Genomic DNA, 24537 nt, shown 5'->3' on the forward strand with positions numbered 1-24537 from the left:
CAAGATTTTCTAACTGAATCCAGGGATTTCATTGTGTTGCTGTTGAGTGTTGGGGGAAACAGACAAACAAAAGCCTTAAACCAAACATTGGAATGAAAGAAGCTCTGGCCCAGAAATACGGAGGCCTTGAGGAAAAACGGTGGGGAAAAGGACAAGTATATTTTGAAATAGTCTAAAGGTAAGCTATTACAATTTAAAGTAATTTTCTTATCAATGAGCGTGCACAACTAGAAGCTTTGTCCCATTCCTGAACGTATTCCACGCTCCATCCTGACCACCTGCCCCAACCTGACTTCTAATCCATTGTTACTTCTCCTTTGCATGGATCCTCTCAGCCTTCAAGTTTATCCCCTAAGGAGCTAGCCACAGGGGAATGGTGGAAGGACATCTTTTAATTTCTTTTCAAAGTATTCTTTTTGAATCTTGTTTAATTATAAAGCCGGAGAAAGAGTTCCCATCCTACTAATTCAGTACCCAAACGCTGACAATAGCTGCGACTGAGGCCGAACTGTCTGGGAGCCAGACAGTCAGTCCAGATCTCCCCACGTCGGTGGTAGGAATTCAGTAATTTTACCATCACTGCTGCTTCCTAGTGTTCGCACCGGTGTGATGCAAGAGTCTACGCCAGAGCTAGGTATCAAACTTAGGCTACTACAAGGCAATCTTTTTCTTTGAAAGATTTATTTATTTTTATTGAAAAGTCAGATATACAGAGAGGAGGAGAGAGAGAGGAAGATCTTCTATCCACTGGTTCACTCCCCAAGTAGCCACAACGGCTGGAGCTGAGCTGATCCGAAGCCAGGTGCCTGGGGCCAAGTCTCCCATGTGGGTGCAGGGTCCCAGGGCTTTGGGCTGCCCGCGAGTGCTCTCCTAGGCCACATCAGGGTGCTAAATGGAAAGAGGGGCCACCAGGACATGAACAGGCACCCATATGAGACCCTAGCCTGTTCAACGCAAAGACTTAAGTCACTTGGCTACTGTGCTAGACCCCTACAGGGCACTCTTGAGAAGCTTAAAGGTATGGATGCTGTGGTTCTCAAGTAGGCTCATTTAGAGGAGTCCTGACCCTCTAAGCAGAAGATGTGGCTCCTGGGTCACAGAGGTTCATAAACTGCTTGGCCTCTCCTCCAGCTTCTTCAGCCCTGATTACTCTCCTAGACTTAGTCCCCTAGGGCCATCCATACATGTACCTGATACATTAATATTTGTTTACAGAGAAAACTGGAGTTCTCTCATAGCAGGTATTTCCTCCCTCTGATAACTGACCAGGGAAAGAAGCGGAGGAGTTACTGGACTGCGCATTGAAGGCCAAGGATCACACAGGTCCCATCAGGAAGCTTCCACCTCCCATTCATTTTCTGTCTGGTTAATCTTTAATTTGCATTAAAAATCCAAAGAGAATGGTTAAGGCAGCAAGGGGGAGAGGATGAATTTTAATGAAGTCATTTCTGCTCTTGACAACTAGGTCACATGTCAACACCCCTCTCCCATCTCCATCCCATCCCTTTTTCAATTTAAAATGTCGCTCTGCTATGCAACCTGATGAAAGTTATGGCAAGGCAAGGAGAGTTAATGACTGTAGATTGCTTTAAATTGAAAACTCATGTATATCGGGAGCCACCTTGACAGCTGAGTGCTTCCCTTGGAATAGCCTAAGTAATTAAGTTTAATATATAAGCCAAGCGTAAGGTCAGGTGGAACCTATCCAGGTATCACTTTCTGGAAATCTAAAAAAACGCAAACCTATTTGTGGACCCTTTTATGATGTGCAGTAGAGTGGGGCAAGAAGAGAAAAAAGTCAGTCTCAGGGAGGCTTCAAGTTCCTTTTTGACTACCAGGACAAACCCATTCATTTATCCTCCATCATAACCAAATAGGAATCGAATGTCCATTGTTTCTCGGCCTTTTGGCTAAGATCAAGTGTAGGAATTGAATGTCCAGGGACCAGGTCATGTCACAGGTGCAGCTGATGAACGCTGAGCTTCCCATCAGGGAGAGACAAACTTGTAAATAAATTCCGACACAGCAAGGCCAGGAGTCAGTCGTAGAAGAATAAGAAGGAATCAGAGCAGGCTTCCCGGAGGAGGAAGGGCTCTCCAGAAAAAGGCACGAGTAAGCCACTAAAACACGAAATGACAAGCATGGCAGTTCCACCTGCCCTCCCAAGGCATTGCAGCCAATAATGCAACAAATGGACAGGACTCCACGGAGTCTGATTAGTGGTACCCGCTCCCTCAGGGATTCTAAGGGAGCATGTGATCATCTTCCTGGGTTCACTTGTTGTGCAGCCGCAGCTAGGCCCCCAAGTAAGCCACATGCCTTTGACTTTCCCTGTGTTCTACCAAGAAAGGAAAGGAACCTTTTCCTGTTTCTACATAGAAGGTAATCTGAAAAAGCAAAGAACTATAGTTCTGGAAATGAACATCCCAAGATTTGACTCCCAGCTGCTTTGCTGCATGTCAGCGCAAGCCTTGTACCTTCTAAACTTCAGCTCTTCCCCCAAGAACTGGGGTAACAGCAGAGGATGCTTGAAAGTGTGGAATACTTTTAATGAAATAATTTATAGAGATCAAGCCTGGATTAGTAAATGTCTCCCACCCTTTTCCTGATTGTGGAACTATGCATGAAAAAGTATGTTGTGCATAATAAGTATATGTTTTGAATTACAGTTGGCGTATCTTCCTCTTGGACCCATCTCTAAAAAATACATGCAAATCTTATCACTATATCTTATAATTTCAGAATAAATATGCTTTTTGCTTATTGCTGATGTCACAGGACTGAAGACTTTTTGATTGGAGGGCATGAGAAATCCCTGATTTTAAACATTCTGTACCTTGAAAATGTTGAGTTAACTAGCATTTATTTATTGTGTTTTGATTTTCTTCCAAACCAGCATCTAGGTTTGAGAGGGAAAATACGAAGATGGTTTATGCAAGCCACCAGGCTGCACTTAGAACAGGTCTTCATAGAAACAGCAGTCATTGCCGTCGTTCAGTGTGGTCAGTGGCGTTTCAGTCTTGCTGCTGTGTGGGTATGTGGGGATCAGCAGGTCTTGTTTTACCCTCACTTCACAAAGTTAGCTCTGCTCCTGTTTTCCCGCTGGTCCCTGTAGATAATGGACATCTGAATTCTGATACCAGGAATGCTGGCTGATTTCGGGAAGTATTCCCTTTGCCAGTATCAATAAGCAAGAAAGCTGGTCGCATGGAATTAAAGTCTCCTGTTTCACATACTAAAGATGCCTGGGCATAGCTTACACCCAAGCCTACATAGTGTTAGCAGCTCTTCCTTTTCCCCTGGTTAGATTCAACAAACTCATAAATATTTATCAAATGGTATTTTCACTCTGCTCCTAAAAAGTAAGAACGGTGTTCAAACTGACCAGAACAATTGCAAGAGGCAGTCTCGCTTTTATTTATTTATTTATTATTTATTTATTTATTTATTTAGTCTCCCACGCACTGAAATCGGTGGGGGACCAGGTGGAATGGGGTGGCTCTGAAAATCCCAGCTTGTCAAAAGCATGGAAATGTGTGAAGACTGCCATCTAGCGGTTCTATTGTGAAGTGAAGCAAGACAGCATAAACCCCACATTTTCTGTTCCAACACATAACCAAGTGTAAGGGTGTGAGAAGTAGCCCTGACTTTACTCCAAGACTTATGAGAACACAGTCTTCACGTCCATGCATCTTTGTGTTCATAGAATCTCAGCATGTGCTGCATGGGAAGGCAGCATCTTGAAGGAGCCTGGAAGCTCTCACAGCGGGTGTCCTTTCCGTCACTCAGTAAACCTCGTGACACAGATAAGCACAGGGTGGTCAGTCAAGAACACCAATCTATTCACACTTGGAGACTCACCTTCCACCCCCGCCCATCCATTCATCTGGCCAGGAAGACCAGGCTTCTTGCACGGTCGAATCCTTAGGTCCTAACACCTACCACCTTAGAATGTACTCGGGTTTAAAAGCAGGATCTCTGCATGCGATTAGTTGAAATACATCATACTGTAGCAGGGGGAGCCTGAATAAAATACGATTGGCATCCTTTTCAGAAGATAGCTACCACGCGAAGAGAAGACACAGAAATAACACAGGGAAATGCCACGTGGGACGTGATGATAAAAGCCAAGATTGGATTTATGCAGTGACAAGCCCAGGAATGCCAAAGATTACCAGCAAACCACAAGGAATGAGAAGGACACAAAGGAAGATTTCTCACAGTTTTCAGAAGGGGCAGGACCATGCTAGGGCTTGAATTCAGAGCTCTAGTCTCTGGAAATGGGAGACAGTAACATTTCTGTTGCTCAGGCCACCCTGTTGATGGGCTCTGCGATGCTAGCCCTGGCAAACGCCTAGCTGAAGCCTTTTCCTCCAGTATCTCTTTCATTCCAGCTCAGAGCATCCTTCTGCAGATACATCTGTGGGACTGTAATTGTTTCTTGCTTCACTCACCCTCCCCATTGTCAAACTAATCTTTTCAAAATACAAATCTGAGTCAGTCATTGCTCTATTAGAATCTGTGCTTTACCCACAAAAGAACCCAAATGTGCTAGCTAACCACTCACGACTCCCCTTGGCCTGGTTCACTCTGGCTCACCTTCTGATACTTTGTTCAAATATTTCGACTTGCAGGTGCTCACACCTACCCTCTCATGCCTCTGGGACTATCATACTTGTCTACCTTGTCTCCATCAGCATGAAAAACTGCTTAGATAAATAATCATGAAAAGTCTTCCTCCAGTTATTCCCAACAAGAAGCACTTGCTTCATTCTGAGTCCCCAGAGCTCTTTGGCCTGAGCTTTCTGATAACATCTCTCCTTTTATTTCATGTGTTGTGACTTTAACTCTCTAACGCCGTTCCAAATGATAAGGTTTTCAGTGGTTCCACTATGGAAGCTTCAGCATGACGGCCTTAGCTTCTGGATGAGCTAAAGAACACAGAGCATGGTCAATACCATTCTTCTTTAAAGTTAGGGTGTCTTTGTCCCACTCCATTTTACTTAATATCCTGGGGTTCCTCCAAGTCCCTTTTGATAGTGTACTATATTTATTCTTTCTGCCTTTGGAGTAACTGATGTGCTCCTAGTGGAACAAGAAATGGGAAGCAGTGTTTAAGTTCAATCATCAGGGGGAGAAGGACACACCTATTGAGATGAGTGAGAACGGGGCGTCCGTCACTCAACCACAGAAAGGGTTCTTGTGTTCCCCAGAGTTCCCTGTGGGCACCAAGCAGCAAAGATACGCAAGATCATGACATGATGGATTCCAAGCGAGAGGGTAAAAGAGGTGTTGCTGGGGTCTGTGTCCTCTTGCAAAAGGCCCTGGATTCAGCATTATGTGAGTGGGATGTACCAACAGTGCCTGCGGGCCATCCATGTAAGATACGCTGGGTGACATCTGGATCGTGCCGTAAAATGTCTAAGAGGATATCCATCCTGGCTTCCCCTCCCAGAGGACAAACAGATAAATAACACCAGTTCTTCAGTGAGTGAACCGTTTCATGCTTGAGGTAGGCCTGCCAGGTAAGCATCAGAAAACCTGAGTGGCAGTTCACAACGTTTCTCTACGTGTGTTTATCAAGCAACACTGGACGTCAGGCACTGTGCTATAATACTACAATGGATTAGAAGTAGCCTCTGATCCGCTTGGCATTTACTTTCTCAAGGGCAAAAACAAGGGGTGGGAAAGAAAATGAGGAGCAAAAGCAGATGGGGAGTGCAATGCGGCTTAGAACAGAAACCTATGAGGGGTTTGCTCTGCTTCCTTCTCTTCCTATTCCGCTTCCTCGCTGACCCTGGCCCTCCCATTCTGTGCTGGGAGCTCCACTTGGTGTCTCCAGGACCTCGAGCGCCACGCCCACGTGGTGTCTCGCGAGCTCCCACCCTCACTTCCTCCCATGCTTCCGGGTGGCTCAACCGTCTCAGCACAGCGGGCCGCTGGCTGGGTCCTCAGGCGCTGCAAGCCCTTGTTGCCCATATCCACAATGGGAAATGAGTCCAGTTACCCAGCAGAGATGTGCTCCCACTTTGACCATGATGAAATCAAAAGACTGGGCAAAAGGTTTCGAAAACTGGACCTGGACCAGTCGGGCACTCTGAGCGTGGAGGAGTTCTTGTCCCTGCCCCAGCTGGAGCAGAACCCGTTGGCGAAGCGAGTGATCGATATTTTCGACACAGATGGCAATGGCGAAGTGGACTTCAAGGAATTCATCTTGGGGACTTCGCAGTTCAGCGTCAAAGGAGACGAGGAGCAGAAGCTGAGGTTTGCTTTCAGCATCTACGACATGGATAAAGACGGCTACATTTCCAACGGAGAGCTCTTCCAGGTGCTGAAGATGATGGTGGGTAACAACCTTAGGGACTGGCACCTGCAGCAGCTGGTGGACAAAACCATCATCACCCTGGATAAGGATGGCGATGGCAAAATATCCTTTGAGGAGTTCAGCGCTGTTGTCAGAGGCCTGGAGTTCCACAAGAAGTTGGTCATTGTCGTGTGAGCCTTTTTTCCAAAAAGCACCATCCAATCGCTGTAGCCTTCTCTGTCAAGATCTTCCCGAGTACCCAACGTTCCTCTCTGGCAGACCTGGAAGTACTTCTCTTTGTGAAGCCACGTTTTCTAACGCCACTTTAGCCTTCAACCCATTGTAAAGGCTTCCTTCATTGAGTCAGGGTAACATCCCAAGTTGAGGAAGAGCATGTTGAATGACTGGTGGGGAAAGAGAAGGAATTGGCTTTTTTTTAGACCCCCTTTTCTTTGAATGTAGAGACCATAAGAGTCAAGAAGAATTAAAGTTCAAGAACAGTAAAACTATATACCTGTGCCTTTATTTCTAGTCGGATTATACATAGGTAAAGAATTAGCATTGCGTGTTAGGTGAACCGTTTTCATTTGCTTGTGGTGTCCAGCTGCCTTCTGGCAGATTAACGATCATAGTCACCGAGACAAACATTTCTCGTCACTGAACATCTTTTAATCGCCTCTCTCTGGGCAGCAGAAGGCCATATTTCCTCTTCTCAGAGTCACTCCTCTTGATGCATCTAAAAATCCCTGAGCATATTTGCTAGGTGGGAGTCCTGTCCAGTCCCTCCCGCTCATTTGGAACAGAAATTAGCCTCAGTTCTATTAAGAAACCCAAGCCTGAACTGAGTATGCAGCTCAACTCTCAGCCTCAGTAGCAGTGGCTCTTCAAAATTGGGTTCCTTCCCCAAGACGTTCAGTAAGGGGACTCCCAAACAGGGAAAGGATCTTTCTAGAAAACATTCTCACTTCCAACAATTATCTCACCACAATAGCGGGGGACAAGACAGAGTGGAATCAGTCTTCCAACAGGGTGGAGGTGGGAAAGGCCTTTGTGACCTCTGCCCAGGATGTTAAAGCAGGGCCGTTCATCCAAGATTCAGATATTTCTGATAATCTCCACAGCAGCGAATGTTGGCTACATTGGCTGAGGTTTGCTTCAAAAATCAGGTATAAGAGCTCCTCTGGTAGAGGAGCTGAGATCTCTCTCAGTCCACAAATCTATTCCCCTAATGATCCATTCAGCAAAAACCCCTCACCCTGTAACAAACCTGCACTCACAGATGCACTGTAGTCTATTGGTTTTGAATCAGATCACAAAATCCAACGTGTTTGTGTATGTTCAACTCACTTGTCTCATGTTGGTGGCTTAATATGATCATGGTAGGAACAGTGCATCGCAGATACCAGTTCAGATGGCAATGGCCACACCCCAAATGTTACCAGATTTCTGAGGTCACAAATACAGTTGGCAGTTCTTAGGGTTCAAGCAATGCTGTAAACAGCAGACCAGGACTGGTCTCTTCATGCCATTCTGGCCACTTCATGCCAATCCTCTTTCTTGCAGAAAATCACTCTGTACGTGAGAGGCTTAAGTTCTCAAAATACCATAACACTGAAGTGTGTTACACTTACCTAGCCAAGAGAAATTATTTCTCTCAGGACAAGGGTGACCCATTTCAAGATTTATTGTTATTATACTTTGAAGGATTTGTCAACTGAAGTTGGCTTAAGAAAGGAAGGAAGGCTAAAAAAAAAAGTCGTTAGATTCAATCATCAGCAAAGCACCCATTTTCCAAGGCACCCCGTCGTATTTTTATATAATAAATTATTTAGTAACCATAAAGAATATATCTTTCCCCGTTATTTCTGTTCAGCCTCAAAAAATATACTAAAAATCAGTAAATACCCCAACCCTGTAATGCTGTAAGTCTCAAACCCATTGCAGGATAATACACTTCAAAGACCCAGACACATCTGATTTAGATCCATTTCCAACTGGGCTGTCAAAGTCACTTCCCTTTGGTTGCATGAGCTCCTTAGCTTCCCCGTGGGTTTCCTCCTAATGAAAGAAAGGATCCACCCCAGGATTGTCTTAAAGATTCGAACAGATGGGCTAAACAAAATACCTAACATGAAGTATGCTCATTCACTAATTCCTATTCCTTTCCCTACCCTTTCCACAAGATTACTATGCAAAGGAGACATAAGGACTACTTGTTTTTCATGATCCTTTATTAGTGTTTAACCATATCCTCTCAAAAATTAGCTGGACATTTGTGTGATGCTAGCTCATAAAGGAACCCATGAAGACAGTGTTAAGTTTCTCCTCACAACCTCATTTATAGTAGGAACAATGAACTTGAAAACTAGAGAAGTTTTCAAGAAATTCTAGCCCAGCCTATTTGACTTTGTGGAGGAAACTTTACATGAGTAAAGTGAGCATATGTCATATTAACCAAGAAGTCCTCTCAGAGACATACATTGTAACATGCACACTAAAAATGGAAATTTTCAAATTATGACCAAGGGATTGAGACATATTGGATTACATATTCAGATTTAACAAAGGAAAAAATATTAGAGCTCTGGGAGTGGCTGAAATCAACAAGCTTATTAGATAACCTGCTAAATACATCTACCCATGACTTTATGAAAATGACCTTGAACTGAGAGCTCATTTCATACCTCAGCACTGGAAATATCAACTGCAAATATTTTAAGTAAATTAGAATACTCTCTCCTTGGGGGTGATAAGGTTAACATTTATTGAGCAACTGTCTCGTAACTTTTGTTACAATTTTTGTTTCATCATTTCATTACAACAACAGTATGAGGTGCTGTAATGCCGTAGAGAAATCTAGAATCTTCTCCGCAATCACACAGCAGGTAAGTGGCAAAACAAGGATTTGAACCAGGCTTTCTCATCCAAATCCCTGAGTTTTGTTTCTTTTTTTTCTTTTTAAGATTTATTTATTTATTGCAAAGTCAGATATACAGAGAGGAGGAGATACAGAGAGGAAGATCTTCCATCCAATGATTCACTCCCTAAGTGAGAGCAACGGCCGATCCGAAGCCAAGATCCAGGAACTTCTTCCAGGTATCCCACATGGATGGCAGGGTCCCAAAGCTTTGGGCCGTCCTCGACTGCTTTCCCAGGCCACAAGCAGGGAGCTGGATGGGAAGTGGAGCTGCCAGGACCAGAACCCGCGCCCATATGGGATCCCAGTGCGTTCAAGGCAAGGACTTTAGCCACTAGGCCACGCCACCGGGCCCAAGTTTTGTTTCTGCCTTACTGCAATCTTCTGCCTTGCTGCACTCCTCACATTTTTTGAAGATTTATTATCTTCCTTCTGCTGATTCATTTCTCCAATGCCCAAAACATTCAGGGCTGGATCAGGCCAAAGCCAGGGAAAAGGAACTCCATCTGGGTATCCCACATGGATGGCAGGGACCTGGGTACTTGGGCCATCATCTGCTGCATGCCCAGGCATATTAGCAGGGAGCCAGATCAGAGGCAGAGCAGCCAAGACCCAAACTGGTTCTGCATTATGGGATGCTGCATTATGCGTCCCAAGTGGTGGCTTAACTCATGCCACAACACCAGCACTATTTCTTCCATTTTATAACTCCTATTTTCTCTCCTACAATTAGCTCTGGTAGTCTATGTAACCCAGCCAAGCCTAAATTTTCAAAATATAAAGGAACTGAGTCCCTAAAGGTGAATTGTTCGTCAAGGAGTATTCAATGGCCACTCCTTTGATTCTATGCATCAAAATAGTTTAGATATATAAAACAACACCATTTTAATCCATTTTTCAACTTCAGTTCATCTTGAGAAAAAGGTGACAGTGTTTAGATTAAGCTGATAATAGCAACCAATATGCTCAAAGGCCACAGAGATTTGTAACAATACAGTGTTATGAATCCTGTATTAATGGGTTATGTCTGCTCTACACCATATGTTGCAATCCCCAAAGCACTAGACAGTCTTAGAAACAGGAGGAAAAAAATGGCCTCAGAACAGTTGGTTTATATTTTAAGTCTATCATTCTTTAGAAACATCCTCAAGGAAAACTCTTCCAAAAATTAAAAAAACAAATATCAGAAATTATATTCTTACGCTATTGATCTTCTCGGAATACATAGTAAGCAATTAGTCTGGCTATCCTGCTTCATCTATTCTGCATGATTTGAAATGGGAGAGCTGGAGAGACAGGGAGGGGGAAAAAACTATATATATATATATATATAGAGAGAGAGAGAGAGAGAGAGAGAGATCTAAGTCCAAGCTGAGAGCCCAGAACACCATCCGTGTCTCCCACCTGGGTAACAGGGATAACCCAAGAATTTGAGCCAACACCTGCTGCCTACCATGGTGTGCCTTCACAGAAAGCTGGCTGGGAGGCAGAGCATCCAGGGATTAAATGAGGCCTTCGTAGGGATAAAGTGCCCTAACTGCTGTGCAAACACCCACGCCACGGGTGATTTTTTTAAGGCATGTGTCAGCCCGCAGGCCTTTCCACAGGAATAAGATCTTGAGATGGACTGAACTCATCAGTTCTGTTACATATCTATCTCGTGTGGCTGGTGACTATAAAATATAAATCATATATCACACTCCCTTTTTAAAAAGTTCTTGATCTACAGATAGAAAAGCATAACACTAAATGGACGTGTGAGCAACAATAAAACTGTACATGGAGAACACAATTTCATATCTCATGGGCCCAATCTGACCACAAATGTTAATGTTTTTGTTTTTTGGTTTTGCATGGTTTGTACTTTCATACGCTTTCTAAAACTGTGCCAACACTTAAAAATCCACAGATTTTAAGTAAAAATTAAAACTATCATAAAGGAGTGATGACCGCTACAGGATAGAAATGACAAGTCTCACAATGGACAAAATTCCAAGTCTCGAAGAAGAAGGACCAGCGCAGTTTCACTCAGCATGGCACACAAAACGTGTATCCCAACACATAATATTTTCTAACAACTAAACAAGAAGTTACTTATAATCACTGAAGGTTTATTGTCCCCCAGTGGAGTGGCATAGGAAATATTATCTGGGATTAAAAATCCTCTTGGGCCCGGCACAGTGGCCTAGCAGCTAAAGTCCTTGCCCATATGGGGACCAGTTCTAATCCCTGCAGCCCCGCTTCCCATCTAGCTTCCTGTTTGTGGCCTGGGAAAAACAGTCGAGGACAGGCCAAAGCCTTGGGACCCTGTACCCATGTGGGAGACCCAGAAGAGCTTCTGGCTCCAGAGAGGCACAGCTCCAGCCATTGCAATCACTTGGGGAGTGAATCATCAGTTGGGAAGAACTTCCTGTCTGTCTTTCCTGTTCTCTACATATATCTGACTTTGCAATAAAAATAAATAAATCTTAAAAATATGTATTTTTCTGAACTGCACAGTGGATCTGAGGTAGCAAGTTAAACATCAGTTGCAGCAATAAAATATGGATGCCTATAAGAGGAGGAAACCAAAGAACAGAAAGGGAGATGGACGGTGCCTCAGCAATATGAGCAGGCCTGAGTCAGCCAGCAGCTTCCAGGCTAGGAAAGGCAGAGCTGCCCCTACCCCAGGGCCTGGGAGGTGATGGGAGGCTCTGGTTGCTGTCAAAATCCCTTAGTTTATCTGAATGTATGAGCACTGTTAATGGGCCCATGCAGTGTCTCCCTAGATTTTGTAGGTCATCTACTCTTCTAAATTTCTTCTGTTAAGTGAGATCTTTCGCTGTGTTTGATCATGGACAAATGACAGACTCTCCAAGCGTGCCACTTCTTCTTTCTCATGATGGTTGTTAAATCATTCTTTTCCAGAAATCCCCGATAATGACCCTCCAGAGTCTTATCTCACTCTCTCCAGACAGGCAGACTTTCCTCTCCACTCTGTCCCCTGGGAAGCGCTGTCCTTGGTACTTCTTGAGCCTATACCTCCTGCAGGCCCACAGTTACCTGTACAAATACAGTAATGAGACTGCCAATGTCTTTTAAGCTACAATTATTCCAGGCAAAAAAGAAAGTAATGAAGGAGGTGAGGGAGAGACAAGAAAATCAGGTCCTAAAAAATTATAGATAACGTGTGTTTCCTTTTTTCGTCCAGTATCTGCAAGTCATTGTGGCTTCAGAAGTGCTCTGGTCTTTCTTTTCTTTACCTTTGACTAAAATTATTAGTTATCCCACACTCTCAACTCTCTTACTAAAAAGAAAAAACTTAAAAAACAAACCTTTTCTTGAATATCAGGATTTGGCTTTCCAAACCCAGAGAGATCATCAACATTTAATGCACTCAGTTACTGAAAAAAACAAATTACTTCCTCAGGAAATTGTAGTCATTTTTGTTCTGGGAAAAGGGATTTAATGGGAAATCTTGAGAGCAATTGTAATTAAGTTCCTTTTTAGAAATGTACTACATGCAAAAATCATTCACTGAGTGCCTTCCACACACCAGGCTTCCAGAGGCACACAAAGACACAGCCTCATCCTGAAAGAGAAACCTGCCTAGGAAAGGCTCAATATATTCATATCAAAAAAAAAATGACTGCATTCACATCTCAGAGCTACTGGTGTTTAATCCTTTAAGGAATATGTCAAATCAGATTCTTTGGGTGTGAGGAGGAGGTTTTCTTAACCAAGAAAAGTATAAGAATAGTGAGAATTATTTTTTAGATTTGAGGATACTCACCAAAGACTATCAGTACGGGCACCAGGGACTACATCCCAACTGCCAAGGAGACCACGGGGAATTGGAGTGCCTTCGGAGGCCAAGAATTCTAAGGTCATCCACCCCTGTTTGGATCTACCACATGGGATGGAAGAAGCCCAAATCCTTCCTCACAGGATCCAAGGTCATTGGAACAACAGCCAGGAGCCTTGAGCAGTCCGCAGAAACAGAAGAACAGTAAACTTCCTTCGGGACTAGGGAGAGTCGCTTTCTCTGGTCCTTATTTAGTTCCAACTTTGGATCCCCATCTCCCCTTGCAATGACCATCAGGGTTGCTCCTGAGCACCTCCCCCCCCAAAAAAATTAGAATAGATCAACAGAGAACAACAAGGAAAGCTTAAAACCAGACAGGAAATGGTCAGCATGGACTCACACATACCTTACTAGGTAGGACACAAAGATTAGTTACTCCTCACTAAAGTATTGAAGATTTCTCTGCATACCCCTCCTAAAACTGTTCTGTACCTCAATTGTTAACATATGTCTTGTTAGAGTTATAAGTCAGTTTAGACTATCCTAAAATCTGCCAAGTTCAGCAAAATCATGCTTCAACACTATAAACTGCTAAATACTAAAATGAAAATAGACATGAGACAGCTGAATAGTACCATACAGCCATTTTAAGGTGTACAGAAGCCAGTTCTGTATAAACTAAAATTGAAATGTCAATGAAGCAGTCTCAGGATGTGGTTAAGAACTTGCATTTTTTTTTAACATATTGGTTACTCGATGCCATGTCAAATAATTCCATAATGTTGTAAATTGTTGTTGATGTCATGTTGTGGCTTTTGAATGATTGGGATGATATTCTGCCAGCTCTGCCTTCAGACCAGAGATGGTCTCCCCAAGAAACCATTGAATTTATCTGGACAATAAGATGCTGGACTCTATGCTTGGTGTATGTTTGCAATGAAAGAATCTTGACTGAATTTGAACTGTAATACTGCAACAAGGTGGAGGAATCTACCACAAGGGGAGGGAACAGGGAGGGGTTGGGGGAATCCCAGAGCCTATGAAACTGTGTCACATAATGCAATGTAATTAATAAAAAAAAAAAAATTTGAGGATACAAAAACAGAGAGGCAAAAAGATTTCCCATCCACTGAAAGTTAGCTAGAGTAGGACATACTTTCATTTTACATAGAAAAAAATGATAAAGCATTCCCACCTCCTCCAAACCCCTCCAAGAATGTAAATAAAATAGCCATAAGCTTTTAGAGGTGTTTGATACCTAATGCACAATACATAGATTGTTACATATGACAGTGCACATAGTATTTCTATCAGACATAAAGCGTTTAAACTTCTAATTCTTTCATGCTGAGCTAGTGACTATTCCTACACGCACTGTATAGGGCACAATATCAGACAATGTTTACTCACCATAGTGCAATGATATACATTAATATATATGAACAATAAAATAAAATGTTAATGAATCATAACAAACTAAAACAAAATAAACAATCAAGACAATGTTATGCATTACTGAGATATTGATGGCTTAACTCACTGACTGGAGAATTGTGTAAATCAGAGCAACTGAGCAATAGTAAACTTTAAAAAGGTTCCGTTAAGCCATAAATATGTGAGATCTGTCTGTGGCTAAACTCTAGGACAGTCTTCTCTCGTGACCCATGAAATAATTAAAATATGTGACTATAAGCTGTTGGATTTCAGTTGAAGCAATGAAATAGTGAAAAAAAGAAATCTCCAAAACTTGTTTGGTTACATTCGTTTTGCTTTCATTTCTACACCTCTTGACAACATGAAACTGAGCTGTGATTGCATTTCCAAATTTGCTTCTACATACATCACTTGAAGCTGCAATTATCATTTTGTCTGCATCCCCAACATTTATGCTAAAGATTTGACACTGAATATTCATTGCTGTTCTTCTTCTTCCTCTGACCAATGATCAGTGTCAAATTGAACAAGTTCCACTTCATTGGAAAAAAAAATATGTTTCACTTGATAATGTGGGGGCAAATGCACATATCTAAAGGATAGCACATTTAAGCAATGTGACCCCAAGGGAAGAACAGTTGACTTACAACTGCAGGTGCCCATCTTATCACTCAGACCCAGACACACAAGTTCAACCTTTCAGTTGCACTCATAGGCAGATGATAATGGATTTTCAAGTCAGATGGTGACTTTCGAATACAATTTTTAAAAGCTGTTTGCAGTGAGTGGAATTCAGGCAGCAAAGGATACCTATAAATGACATTTGTTAGAAAAGTAATTTGGGCCTTGGACTCAGATGACCCTGGACTCACAGCTTGGCTCCTCCAGATATTAACTTTTCTATTCTGGGATGATGCAATTAGTCTCTATGAATCTCCATTCTCTCAAATGTGAAATGAAGATAATCGTACTTAACTTGGAGGGTTCAGTATAAGATCATGATATGCATATATGGTGTCTGACAGAAATATTAAATGTCTCATTTTAAAAAATAATTATTTCTATCAGTCTCTTGAAATTTAATGAAAAATATATAATAAGGCTGAATGCAGCTCATTCACTAGTGAGGCAAAGTAAAATGAAACTAATTATTGTTTTGAACATAAAAAACAGAGGAAGAAGCCAGACATATAAAAGCAAGATGGATTGCTATAATTTATATGTTTCTTACTCATATGGCAGTGTCTTGCAAGAAAGCAGTGCCCTGGAGCCCAGTGTTACAGTACAGAAGGTAAAGTTGCTGCCTGCAGTGCCAGATTCCACTATGGGCACAAGTTCATGTCCCAACTGCTCTGTTTCCTATCCAGCTCTCTGACAATGGCTTGGGAAAAGCAATGGTAGATGCTCTAAGTGTGTGAGCACCTGCGATCCATGTGGGAGACCTGAATGAAACTCTTGGGTTAGGCCTGGCACAGCCATTGGCCATTGTGGCCATGTGGAAAGCGAACCTGTGGAAGGCAGATCTCTCTCATTGTCTCTCTGCCTTTCCCTCTCTGGTCCATCCCCTCCTCTTTGAGTCTGACTTTCAAATACATAAATCATTTTTTTAAGCAGTGTCCTTTCGTTTAGAGTTTTGGTGACTGTTTATGCTTGTGTTAAAATTCAACGAGAATTCTCCTGTCTTTATCCACAGCAGTACCTTTTTTTTGTGAATTGAAATATTCAACTAGTGTTATTTTTTTTCGTAGCAATAACTTTTTGAGTCTTTCTGTATACATTCCAATAGACCTAGGTCAAGGATCCAAGGACTATTTTCAAATTATTTGTGTATGCTTTTGGAGGTCAAGGTTACACAGTTGTATAGAGATGGCCCATGTACCTGTCTAGCCTTACCACCCCACTGCCACTCTCCACCAAACCCTTTTGTAGAACATTAAGTATTTGCTTCTTACATCTGGGTTTCTGCCTGCATTCTCAGACAGTCTGCAGGTTTTCCTATCTTGAGTCTCAGTCTCCTAGTGCCAGCAAATGTTCTAAACCTCTGTTCAGCTCCCACTCTTTCCTTCCTCAGGACTCCTGATGTGGATCTATGACTCATGGCCATTGTCTGAAGTACTTCCTGGCCACTAGGCTTCTCTAGGCTCAGGGTAGAGAAAATGAAGCAAAGAAAGTATCTTAGGATGGAAGGATCATCAGACAAATCAGGCAAAGGGTGGTGTAGGCTACAGAAAGACTTCATGAGTTTGAATCCCAGCTCAAACCCTTGACACTTACGTGACTGTGAGCCCACTATGGAACTTCTGTATTGCTCAGCTAATTCACCTACAAAATGGAGAGTGTCAGCACTTACCTCCTAGGTCCTTATGACAGTAGGCAAGTTACTACATTGATAAAGGGCTCAGAACTGCTCCTTACACTTAGGAAATACACACTAAATGTTTGTAATATCAGCGGTCATTAGCGTCCAAACCCTCCAACAAGAGAATTCTCAGGCTGCTCAGCATGGCACCCACGGACTTGCAGAGGCCACACTTGCAGGGCCGTACCTGCTTCATGACAAAACCAGGCAGGTAATTTTTAAAATACAAAAATGCTTTCTGGATGTTTCTGGAGGCTGAAAGTTTATGATCAAGGTCCCAGCAGGCTTGCTGTCTGGCAATAGTCAGCTGTCTGTTTCCAAATGGCACTTTGTTTTCCTCCACGGGGAACAAACGCTGTGTTCTCACATGATCAGAAATCAGAAGGGCTCTCTAATTCTCTAAAAATCATTTATAATTTTAGGGGTATGCATACATTCAAACCAAAGCATGACTCATGATCACACATCCCCCATCTCAGGTTCCCCCTTTCTCTGCCTGAGGTCATTTTTGCTCCTCTGTGTATTTTATCCTTGGCCAAGAGTGTTCACTTTCTCACCCAACCTCCCGATTCTGCCATTCTTACTCAAATCTTAACGCATGAGACAGTTTTTCCACAAAATCCAGGAAGCACAGAATGAATGTATCATGGGATATGGATTTGTTTGCTTTCTGCATAATCTTAAGCTGCTTTAGTGAAGGGACAGAATTTCTTCGTACCTCCACCTCATGGTACTCAGAGTAAACACTTACTGTATTAACTAATTTTCCTTCTGCAGAATAACTTAAATCATTGCTGCCAGTGACTGAATATTGGACATTTCAGAGTCTGTGTCAGGGTATTCTTAGATAACGTGTACAAATTGCTTAACAAAGTGTTAGTCACATATAGTTTTTGAAACTACTGCTGGTGTTAACTGCTGCTGGGTTTTTGGTTGGTTGGTTGGTAGGTTGGTTGATCAGTTTCTTTGTTTTTTCTGTAGCAGAATGAATCCATGTTTTGGAATTAAGCCATAAAGGACTTACAGACTGATGGCTTTTTTTTTTCTGTGTGTGTTTGTTTGGTGGGTTGGTTGGGTTTTTTTCTTTCTTTTTACTTAAAACTGCAGAAATTGCAAATTTCTTAACTCTAACATTGGGATAATAGTACCTATTTCTAGACCAAACACAGAAAGCAACCAAATAGTAAATATTTTCAGATTCCTTCTTTTTTTCCTCTTGTCTTGTGGCCCAGCCCAAGGCACTCTGGCCTCAGTTTACTCATTTGTAAAATTAGGAGACTGTACAAGATGTTCTCCATGTTCTCTGCCATATTTAAATCCCAAAAATCTTAAACTCATCATTTTCCCCCTTAAATCTACCAGTTCTCTGGCCCTAGGAAAAAAAAAAAAAAGATTCTTCCCTTCACAACTATTTGACATTTTGATGTATTACATTGTTTCAATTCTGTCTCTCAATCTTTCTCTAAGCGACTGGTTCGGTTCCAATTCCAGGAACCTTAGATTAGTGGGGTCAATGCATCATGGCTCTAGGGCTGCCCTGAGCCTACTGCTAGCCAAACTCTTTCATACTGAAAGCTGCCCAGCACACAAGGAGGAATAATCTCCAGTTTTCTTTGAAGCTAGGAAAAAAAAATCTGAGACTATAAAAAGGAAAAAAGGAAGAAGCAGCACTGTGACAAGTAGATCGTGGCATTCATCGCCTTTCCTTCCCTCTTCTGTCATAGACTTTGCAGATGGGCATCAAACACTTCTCTGGACTCTTCGTGCTACTGTGCATTGGATTTGGTCTGTCCATCCTGACCACCATTGGTGAGCACATAGTGTACAGGCTGCTGTTACCACGAATCAAAAACAAATCCAAGCTGCAGTACTGGCTCCACACCAGCCAGGTGAGTGCTGCAGGTGTCTGGCTCTAAAATTCCTCAGACTCTCCAGTGATGAAGGAATCCATAGGCCTATGTCACACTAAACAAGTGACATGTCACAATGAGGATGAAGGTGGTTGCTGAACCCCTGAGGGGGAAGGATGGAGTTCCCTCTATTCCACATTTCTCTTTCCCACAGATTAAGGTGTCCCACAGCATCCCTTCCTTTCCTTTCTCATACCACCCCCCCCAATATTGTTCAAAATGAAAGCCATACAACTTTTCTTTAACCAGGTTTCACTTAACTGTGACAACAGGGTGAGATGATATAAAAAAATTATTTTCCTATATACTCTTTTCTTGACAAAATTGAAACCCATTAGTTCTTTTAGGTAACCCTGGTTGCCATGTTTTGTTTTTCTCCTGGCCCAAATATGTGTAGCTCACCGATGCCAAGACCAACCTCATAATACTGCAGTACTTTCATGAATATAAATGCAAACACAATACTCTACAAGGAGAAGTGGTACTGGTCAGCAGACCAACCATTCCAGCACGTTTGTTTGCACATGTCTCCCTGAAGAAAATTGGCATGGAGAGCTACAATGTTGACAGAAGGCTTCATAATGACAGAGGTGCTCTAGCAAAAGGAGCAGTTTTGCTTGGCCATCGTGAGGCTGGATGAGCTATCCTGGCCTTCCCAGTGCTGGGATCCTTTCTGTCTCCTCCTGCCCCATGGCTTTGGCTCAGCTCTGAACAGGGAAGTTTCCAGTTCTGCCATCTCTACCTTTTATCTATTCTCATGCTGACCTCCGCACTTCATTAACATAGGACTTTTTCCCACAGATAGATTACTATTATTGATTTTGGTTATAGTTGAAACCAATTCTTCCTCCTTTCATATTGATATCCAAAGGAGAACCCTGCAGATAATTGCTTTTTGTTATGCTTAATACATTGTTTTAATATTAGAATAACTAAGTCTTCCTCCATTTTGGCCACAGAGAGATTCAGACAGCTTTCAGAACTGTATTTAATATGCGCTTTTTCTACACAATTATAATACTGTCTCACTTATCACATGCCATTTTACTATCCAGAGTATTTCTAAACTTGCAGATATTTCCTTTCCAGATAGAATATTGACCTATAATTTGAGGCTTGAGGTTGAATATTGACCTATTTTCAGACAACCCTCAAAAATTTGCTGAAAGAGACCAAGATTTTTATCAGCTAAATACACATGGGCCCCTTGACCCATGTGTTTCTAATGATGTCTACCTGTGATTCTGTTCTCTCCACCAGAGATTGCATCGAGCATTAAATACATCTTTTGGAGAGGAAAAGCAACAGCGTTTCAAGACCAAATGTGTGGGAAAAAAGTAAGAAAAGGCCAAAGTTGGCCATCCATTTTTTATTAAAGCAAATATTTGGAGGGATATTTCATGCTCAAAAGGAAAGTTATGTCTAAAGAATTATCCAAGTGAAATTAGGACAATTTGCTGATAATCAAAATCAGTACAAATACATGTGGCTTCAGAGAGAAACCAAGCAGAAAATATAAACAACTATGTATACATACGTATAAAGACACTAGATGATAGTATTGATAATATATTGTCATGCTTAACAGTGCAATTGGGCACTCTAGAGTTAAGCATCTGCATCCAAATCCTGTCTCCATCAAATACACATGAACTTGGGTAAATCACTTTTTCAAGCTCTCTATCCCTCAGGTTCTTCATCTGTGGAGATCAAAATAATACCATGTCTACTTGAACGAGATAATACATGCAAAGCCCTGAAAACAAAGCAAAGTCCTAATAAATATCAGCTGTGGTTTTGTACACAATGGAAATAAGGCTTATCATGAGTAATGTAGGCAGTTAACTTCATGGCATGTTGCACAACATGTCTCCAATACCTATCGCTTTGCCTACAGCAGACATGCTCTTCCTGGTACTAGTTCTCTACACACTAAGACGACCACCTCATTAATAGCAAGTGGCAAGCAATAAACGCATTTGAAAAATGAAACTCCACACCTATGACAAATAGGGTCAGAAACATTTGAGTCTGACTGCTAGCGCCTTCCTCTGTCCACTGCCTTAAGGTGGCCTTAGCACTTCCTTCATATGCCCCAAGGCCTCGGGTGTGGGCATGAGCTCTAAGCAAAACCTCACCTCATAGCTTGTCTAGGTAGAATCTGACATTTCATCACTCTCCTTCACAGCAAAAGAAAAGGGGGTGGAAGACATGATTCCTTTTCACTGTATCTCCTCTGGGACTGCCACAGTTCCCTTCGCCCCAGTTTGCAGATAGCTTGTCAGGACCATTTCTATTTTCCCTTAAAGCGTCTGTCTCCAGTCGCTGAGCACAACTCCCTCAGCTTGTGATATTCCTGTATCGCACATCAGCTAGCAGCAAGCTGTAGACTGATCAGGTCACAGCTGTCCCATGTCATGCTACATGCATTTTTTTTTTCCATAATTACTTTCAGCAGTGATTTTTAGCCGGGAAGAAGATGTAACAGCCAAGATGCCATATTACAAGGATACAACTTTGGCTTTCCAGTGCTAATAGAAGCAAGGAGTCTCGTGATCCCCTCTCCAATGCATCTTCCTCACCTATACTGAGAATCAAATGTATCTTTTCACTCACCTTACCCACTTTTCATGGCAGACTCCCTTCACAAGCCCCTTATTCTGAGGAGCTACAGCACAACGTGCCTTTACGATTGTGACTTGATGTGTCTAGTGCTTGTCTACCACACCAACAATATGATAATATCTACTCAAATGCTGTAACTTTACATTCTGCCCTATGACATGTGTTTATGTAAAGAGTCAAAGAATGACTTCATTGCTAACACGAGTTAGAATAAAGGCTTAGAGAGGTTTAGGGCTATATTATGAAAGCAGATGTTGCTCCCTTTTCACTTGGTGCAGGGCCAGGGGTAGGGGGTGGATAGTAGTCGTTAAAGAGACCGTATACTGTCCTTGAATGGTGTAGTATATAATTTCATGTTAGGTTTTGGTCTATCCTACAGCTCACTAGCTTCCTGATACACATCCCATTTTTTCTGCTTTCCTCTCACCCTAAGACACACAAATACTGCAAGCCATTTAGCCAATATCACTAACAAGGTGGTCTCGAAATTACTCAAAATCTATAGAAAAAGATTTGAGGGGGAAAAGTACACAGAAGATTCTGCTCAAATGCCAGTAGAACTAGGCATGAGCTCACTTGTCCCAGCCAAGAATGCACACCTCTGTGTTTATAAGAGACTTAAGTTATGAGAGATGTGTTTTTTAAAATGAGGTAAGATAATGTTTGTGAGTTTTAATGGCTTGGGGCATGTATTAGCTGTGTTTTGCTATATGAGAAACCATCTCAATGTTAAAAAAAAAAAAAGCACCTATCTTACGAATCTATGGGTCAGCTCTGCAATTTGTTGATCTGAGCCAGAACTGGTTGATCACAGATGGATTTGCTCATTAGTCTGCAGCCAAGCTTGGAAGAACAGAGGAAGCAGCTGAGGGCTGTCTGATTTATGATAGCCTCAGCTGGGGAACCTGGGAAGACTGGGGACTCACTCTACGTGGTCTGTCACCATCCAGAAATCTATTCAGGGCCAGTACACATTGTAGCAGCAGAGTTCTGAGACAACAGAAATGTGCAAGGCTTCTTAAAAGCGTGGGTTGACACCGCCATTGACCACTGCTGACACACTCTGTTGGTCAGAACAATTTATAAAAGCAGTCCTTATCCAAGAGAAGCAGCAGAAACAGTATCCTGGTTAGAATAAACTATGACTTCACATAGAGAGGCACATAGATGAGAGGAGGAACAAAGGATTGTGATCGTTTCTGCAATCTGCCACAGGACAAAGCAAAACAGAACCATCCTAGTAAGTCACTGTAGTTTGATTCTCAAACCTGTTACTGCAGCACAGCTTTATCTCACTGTCCTTCCTCTTTTCCTCCTGGCAAGTAAAACTCCAGGAAGGAAGTTGATTCAGTTACATGGATGTTGGGAACAAAGACAATGGATTGAATGGGGTATGTTGTGTTGCCCTGTGGTAGACTGAAAAAGTGATGTTACCCTCCTCTTGGTACTTCTCCTAGGGTAGAAGAGATGAGCAGCCCTGCTGCTCAAGGCTGTAATCTGTTCTTGTACCAAGCAGTCCTTGTCATTGTACCTGAACTGTCAAAGTGCATTTCAGAAATGAGATCCCTCTGCTCCAGTGCCTAGCTAGCAATAACATCCTTTATCTACAGACATCTCTCTATGATGGCGATAGGAGACCCAAGGAAAGCTTGAATGACAACGGTAAACTGATTTCTATTTTATTTCATTGTCCCAGTGACATTCTTGATTTTTTTTTAAAGCATCACACATGGCCTGTCGTTGTCAACCTACATAAAGCGTGACCTATGATGGAAAACTGAAACCTAGAGCGTGTGTGCGTTGAGTCTCTACCACACCAAGTAGTAAACATCAGGTGGCCCTGCGAGACAAAGGCTAAGCCATATTGCCTCATCAGCAGGCTGATGCTTAGAGCTCAATACTTGAAAAACAGATTTTTCACTTTCATTAAACTATCATTTTTATTGTCCTAGAATGCTTCAAGGCTATTCAGTTTCCTAAACTTCACCTGCAGAAAGGGAATAAAAAGGGACCTAAGACTCTTCACAAAAGAATGTGCCAGACCTTGCTCCATTAGCCTGCAAATGGTATCCCATTGCAGTTCAGAGCAGCAACATACCACATAAGAGCTTGAATGCTAGTTGGGAGTTCATGGTTCTTGCTGTCTACGTGACATTCTGGCAGGCAGCTTTTCCCTGGCTTTCTGACTTCATCTCTAAATGCATACCCAGCTCTGTATTACACAGGAATGGATAACAGATGGGGAACAGCACTTTGAGTGCAACAGAATGCAAGGTAAAGTTAAAATAAAATGTCTGTTTCTCAGATCCAACGTGGCACCCAGGCAGCTCATGGTATGGAATACTTCCAGTCTGAGTCATGACAACCAACGAAAATACATCTTTGGTGAGGAGGGAAGACAAAACCAGCTGGGCATCCAGACCCACCAGGACATCCCTCTTCCCCTAAGGAGAAGAGAGCTCCCTGCCTCACTGACCACCAATGGGAAAGCAGACTCCATCAATGTAGCTCGGAACTCAGTGATGCAGGAACTCTCAGAGCTGGAGAAGCAGATTCAGGTGATCCGGCAGGAGCTGCAGCTGGCTGTAAGCAGGAAAACGGAGCTGGAAGAGTATCAAAGGACAAATCGGACTTGTGAGTCCTAGGTGGTCATGCTGTTCTCTTTTCTCAGTTCCTGGCATTCCTGTGAGTCCCTGAGACACTTTGTAATGCTCTTTTGTAACTACTGACAATGATGTGGGGAAGCTAAAGTCGAGGTCTTCTTAGAGGTCATCTGCTCTCCCTCACCTAACATGCAACAGAATCTCTTGCCACGCTCACTCCCTAGGTCTCCAGGGTAACAGTCTTTGTCGTAGGAGGAATCTGAAATTAGGAGGAAACTCCGTACAAGGGATCTCTGAGTAACCAGATAACCCCAGCAGCGTTTCACCAGGTGCCACAGTTATTTCTGGTTTTTAGCCCTTTCTCTGCACGATCTGCAAGAGATGATATTGTTCCTCATACCTGTGTCTTACTGGACTGTTGGTTTTAATATGAATCTAGAACAGGATTATCCAGAGTTGTCATTTTTGATACAACTCCCCAGTCTAGATTTATTCACACATTCTGAATATAAAGCAAAGTAAGACCTAAAGAAACTAGGTCAAGAGGGGTACTTCAGACGTAGCTGAGCTCAGCAGCATAGCAGGCAAGGATTGATGGGGT

At 42.5% G+C, this 24537-nt stretch overlaps 2 protein-coding genes across 2 annotated transcripts in view; both read left to right on the forward strand.

Moving 5' to 3' along the window:
• The window catches only part of GRIN3A (glutamate ionotropic receptor NMDA type subunit 3A), a 158135-nt gene extending 133802 nt beyond the window's left edge, over positions 1-24333 (forward strand). The window contains exons 7-9 of the mRNA XM_040963540.1: positions 18523-18687; positions 19969-20045; positions 23639-24333. Coding sequence (XP_040819474.1) covers positions 18523-18687; positions 19969-20045; positions 23639-23978 — 582 coding nt within the window. The 3' untranslated portion in view covers positions 23979-24333. The remainder of the gene's footprint in view (positions 1-18522; positions 18688-19968; positions 20046-23638) is intronic.
• PPP3R2 (protein phosphatase 3 regulatory subunit B, beta) lies at positions 5903-6810 on the forward strand. The gene has a single exon (XM_040963541.1). It carries the CDS (start codon positions 5987-5989, stop codon positions 6497-6499), a length of 513 nt encoding a protein of 170 aa, XP_040819475.1. The 5' UTR covers positions 5903-5986; the 3' UTR covers positions 6500-6810.
• Positions 24334-24537: the final 204 nt, after the last annotated feature.

Source organism: Ochotona curzoniae, unplaced genomic scaffold (genome assembly GCF_017591425.1).
Source record: "Ochotona curzoniae isolate NIBS_2020 unplaced genomic scaffold, NIBS_Ocur_1.0 scaffold_3208, whole genome shotgun sequence".
NCBI lineage: Eukaryota > Metazoa > Chordata > Mammalia > Lagomorpha > Ochotonidae > Ochotona > Ochotona curzoniae.

What these genes read in the sequence shown, in the direction of transcription:
- PPP3R2 (XM_040963541.1), top strand. Translation starts at nt 5,987, where the DNA reads ATGGGAAATGAGTCCAGTTACCCAGCAGAGATGTGCTCCCACTTTGAC.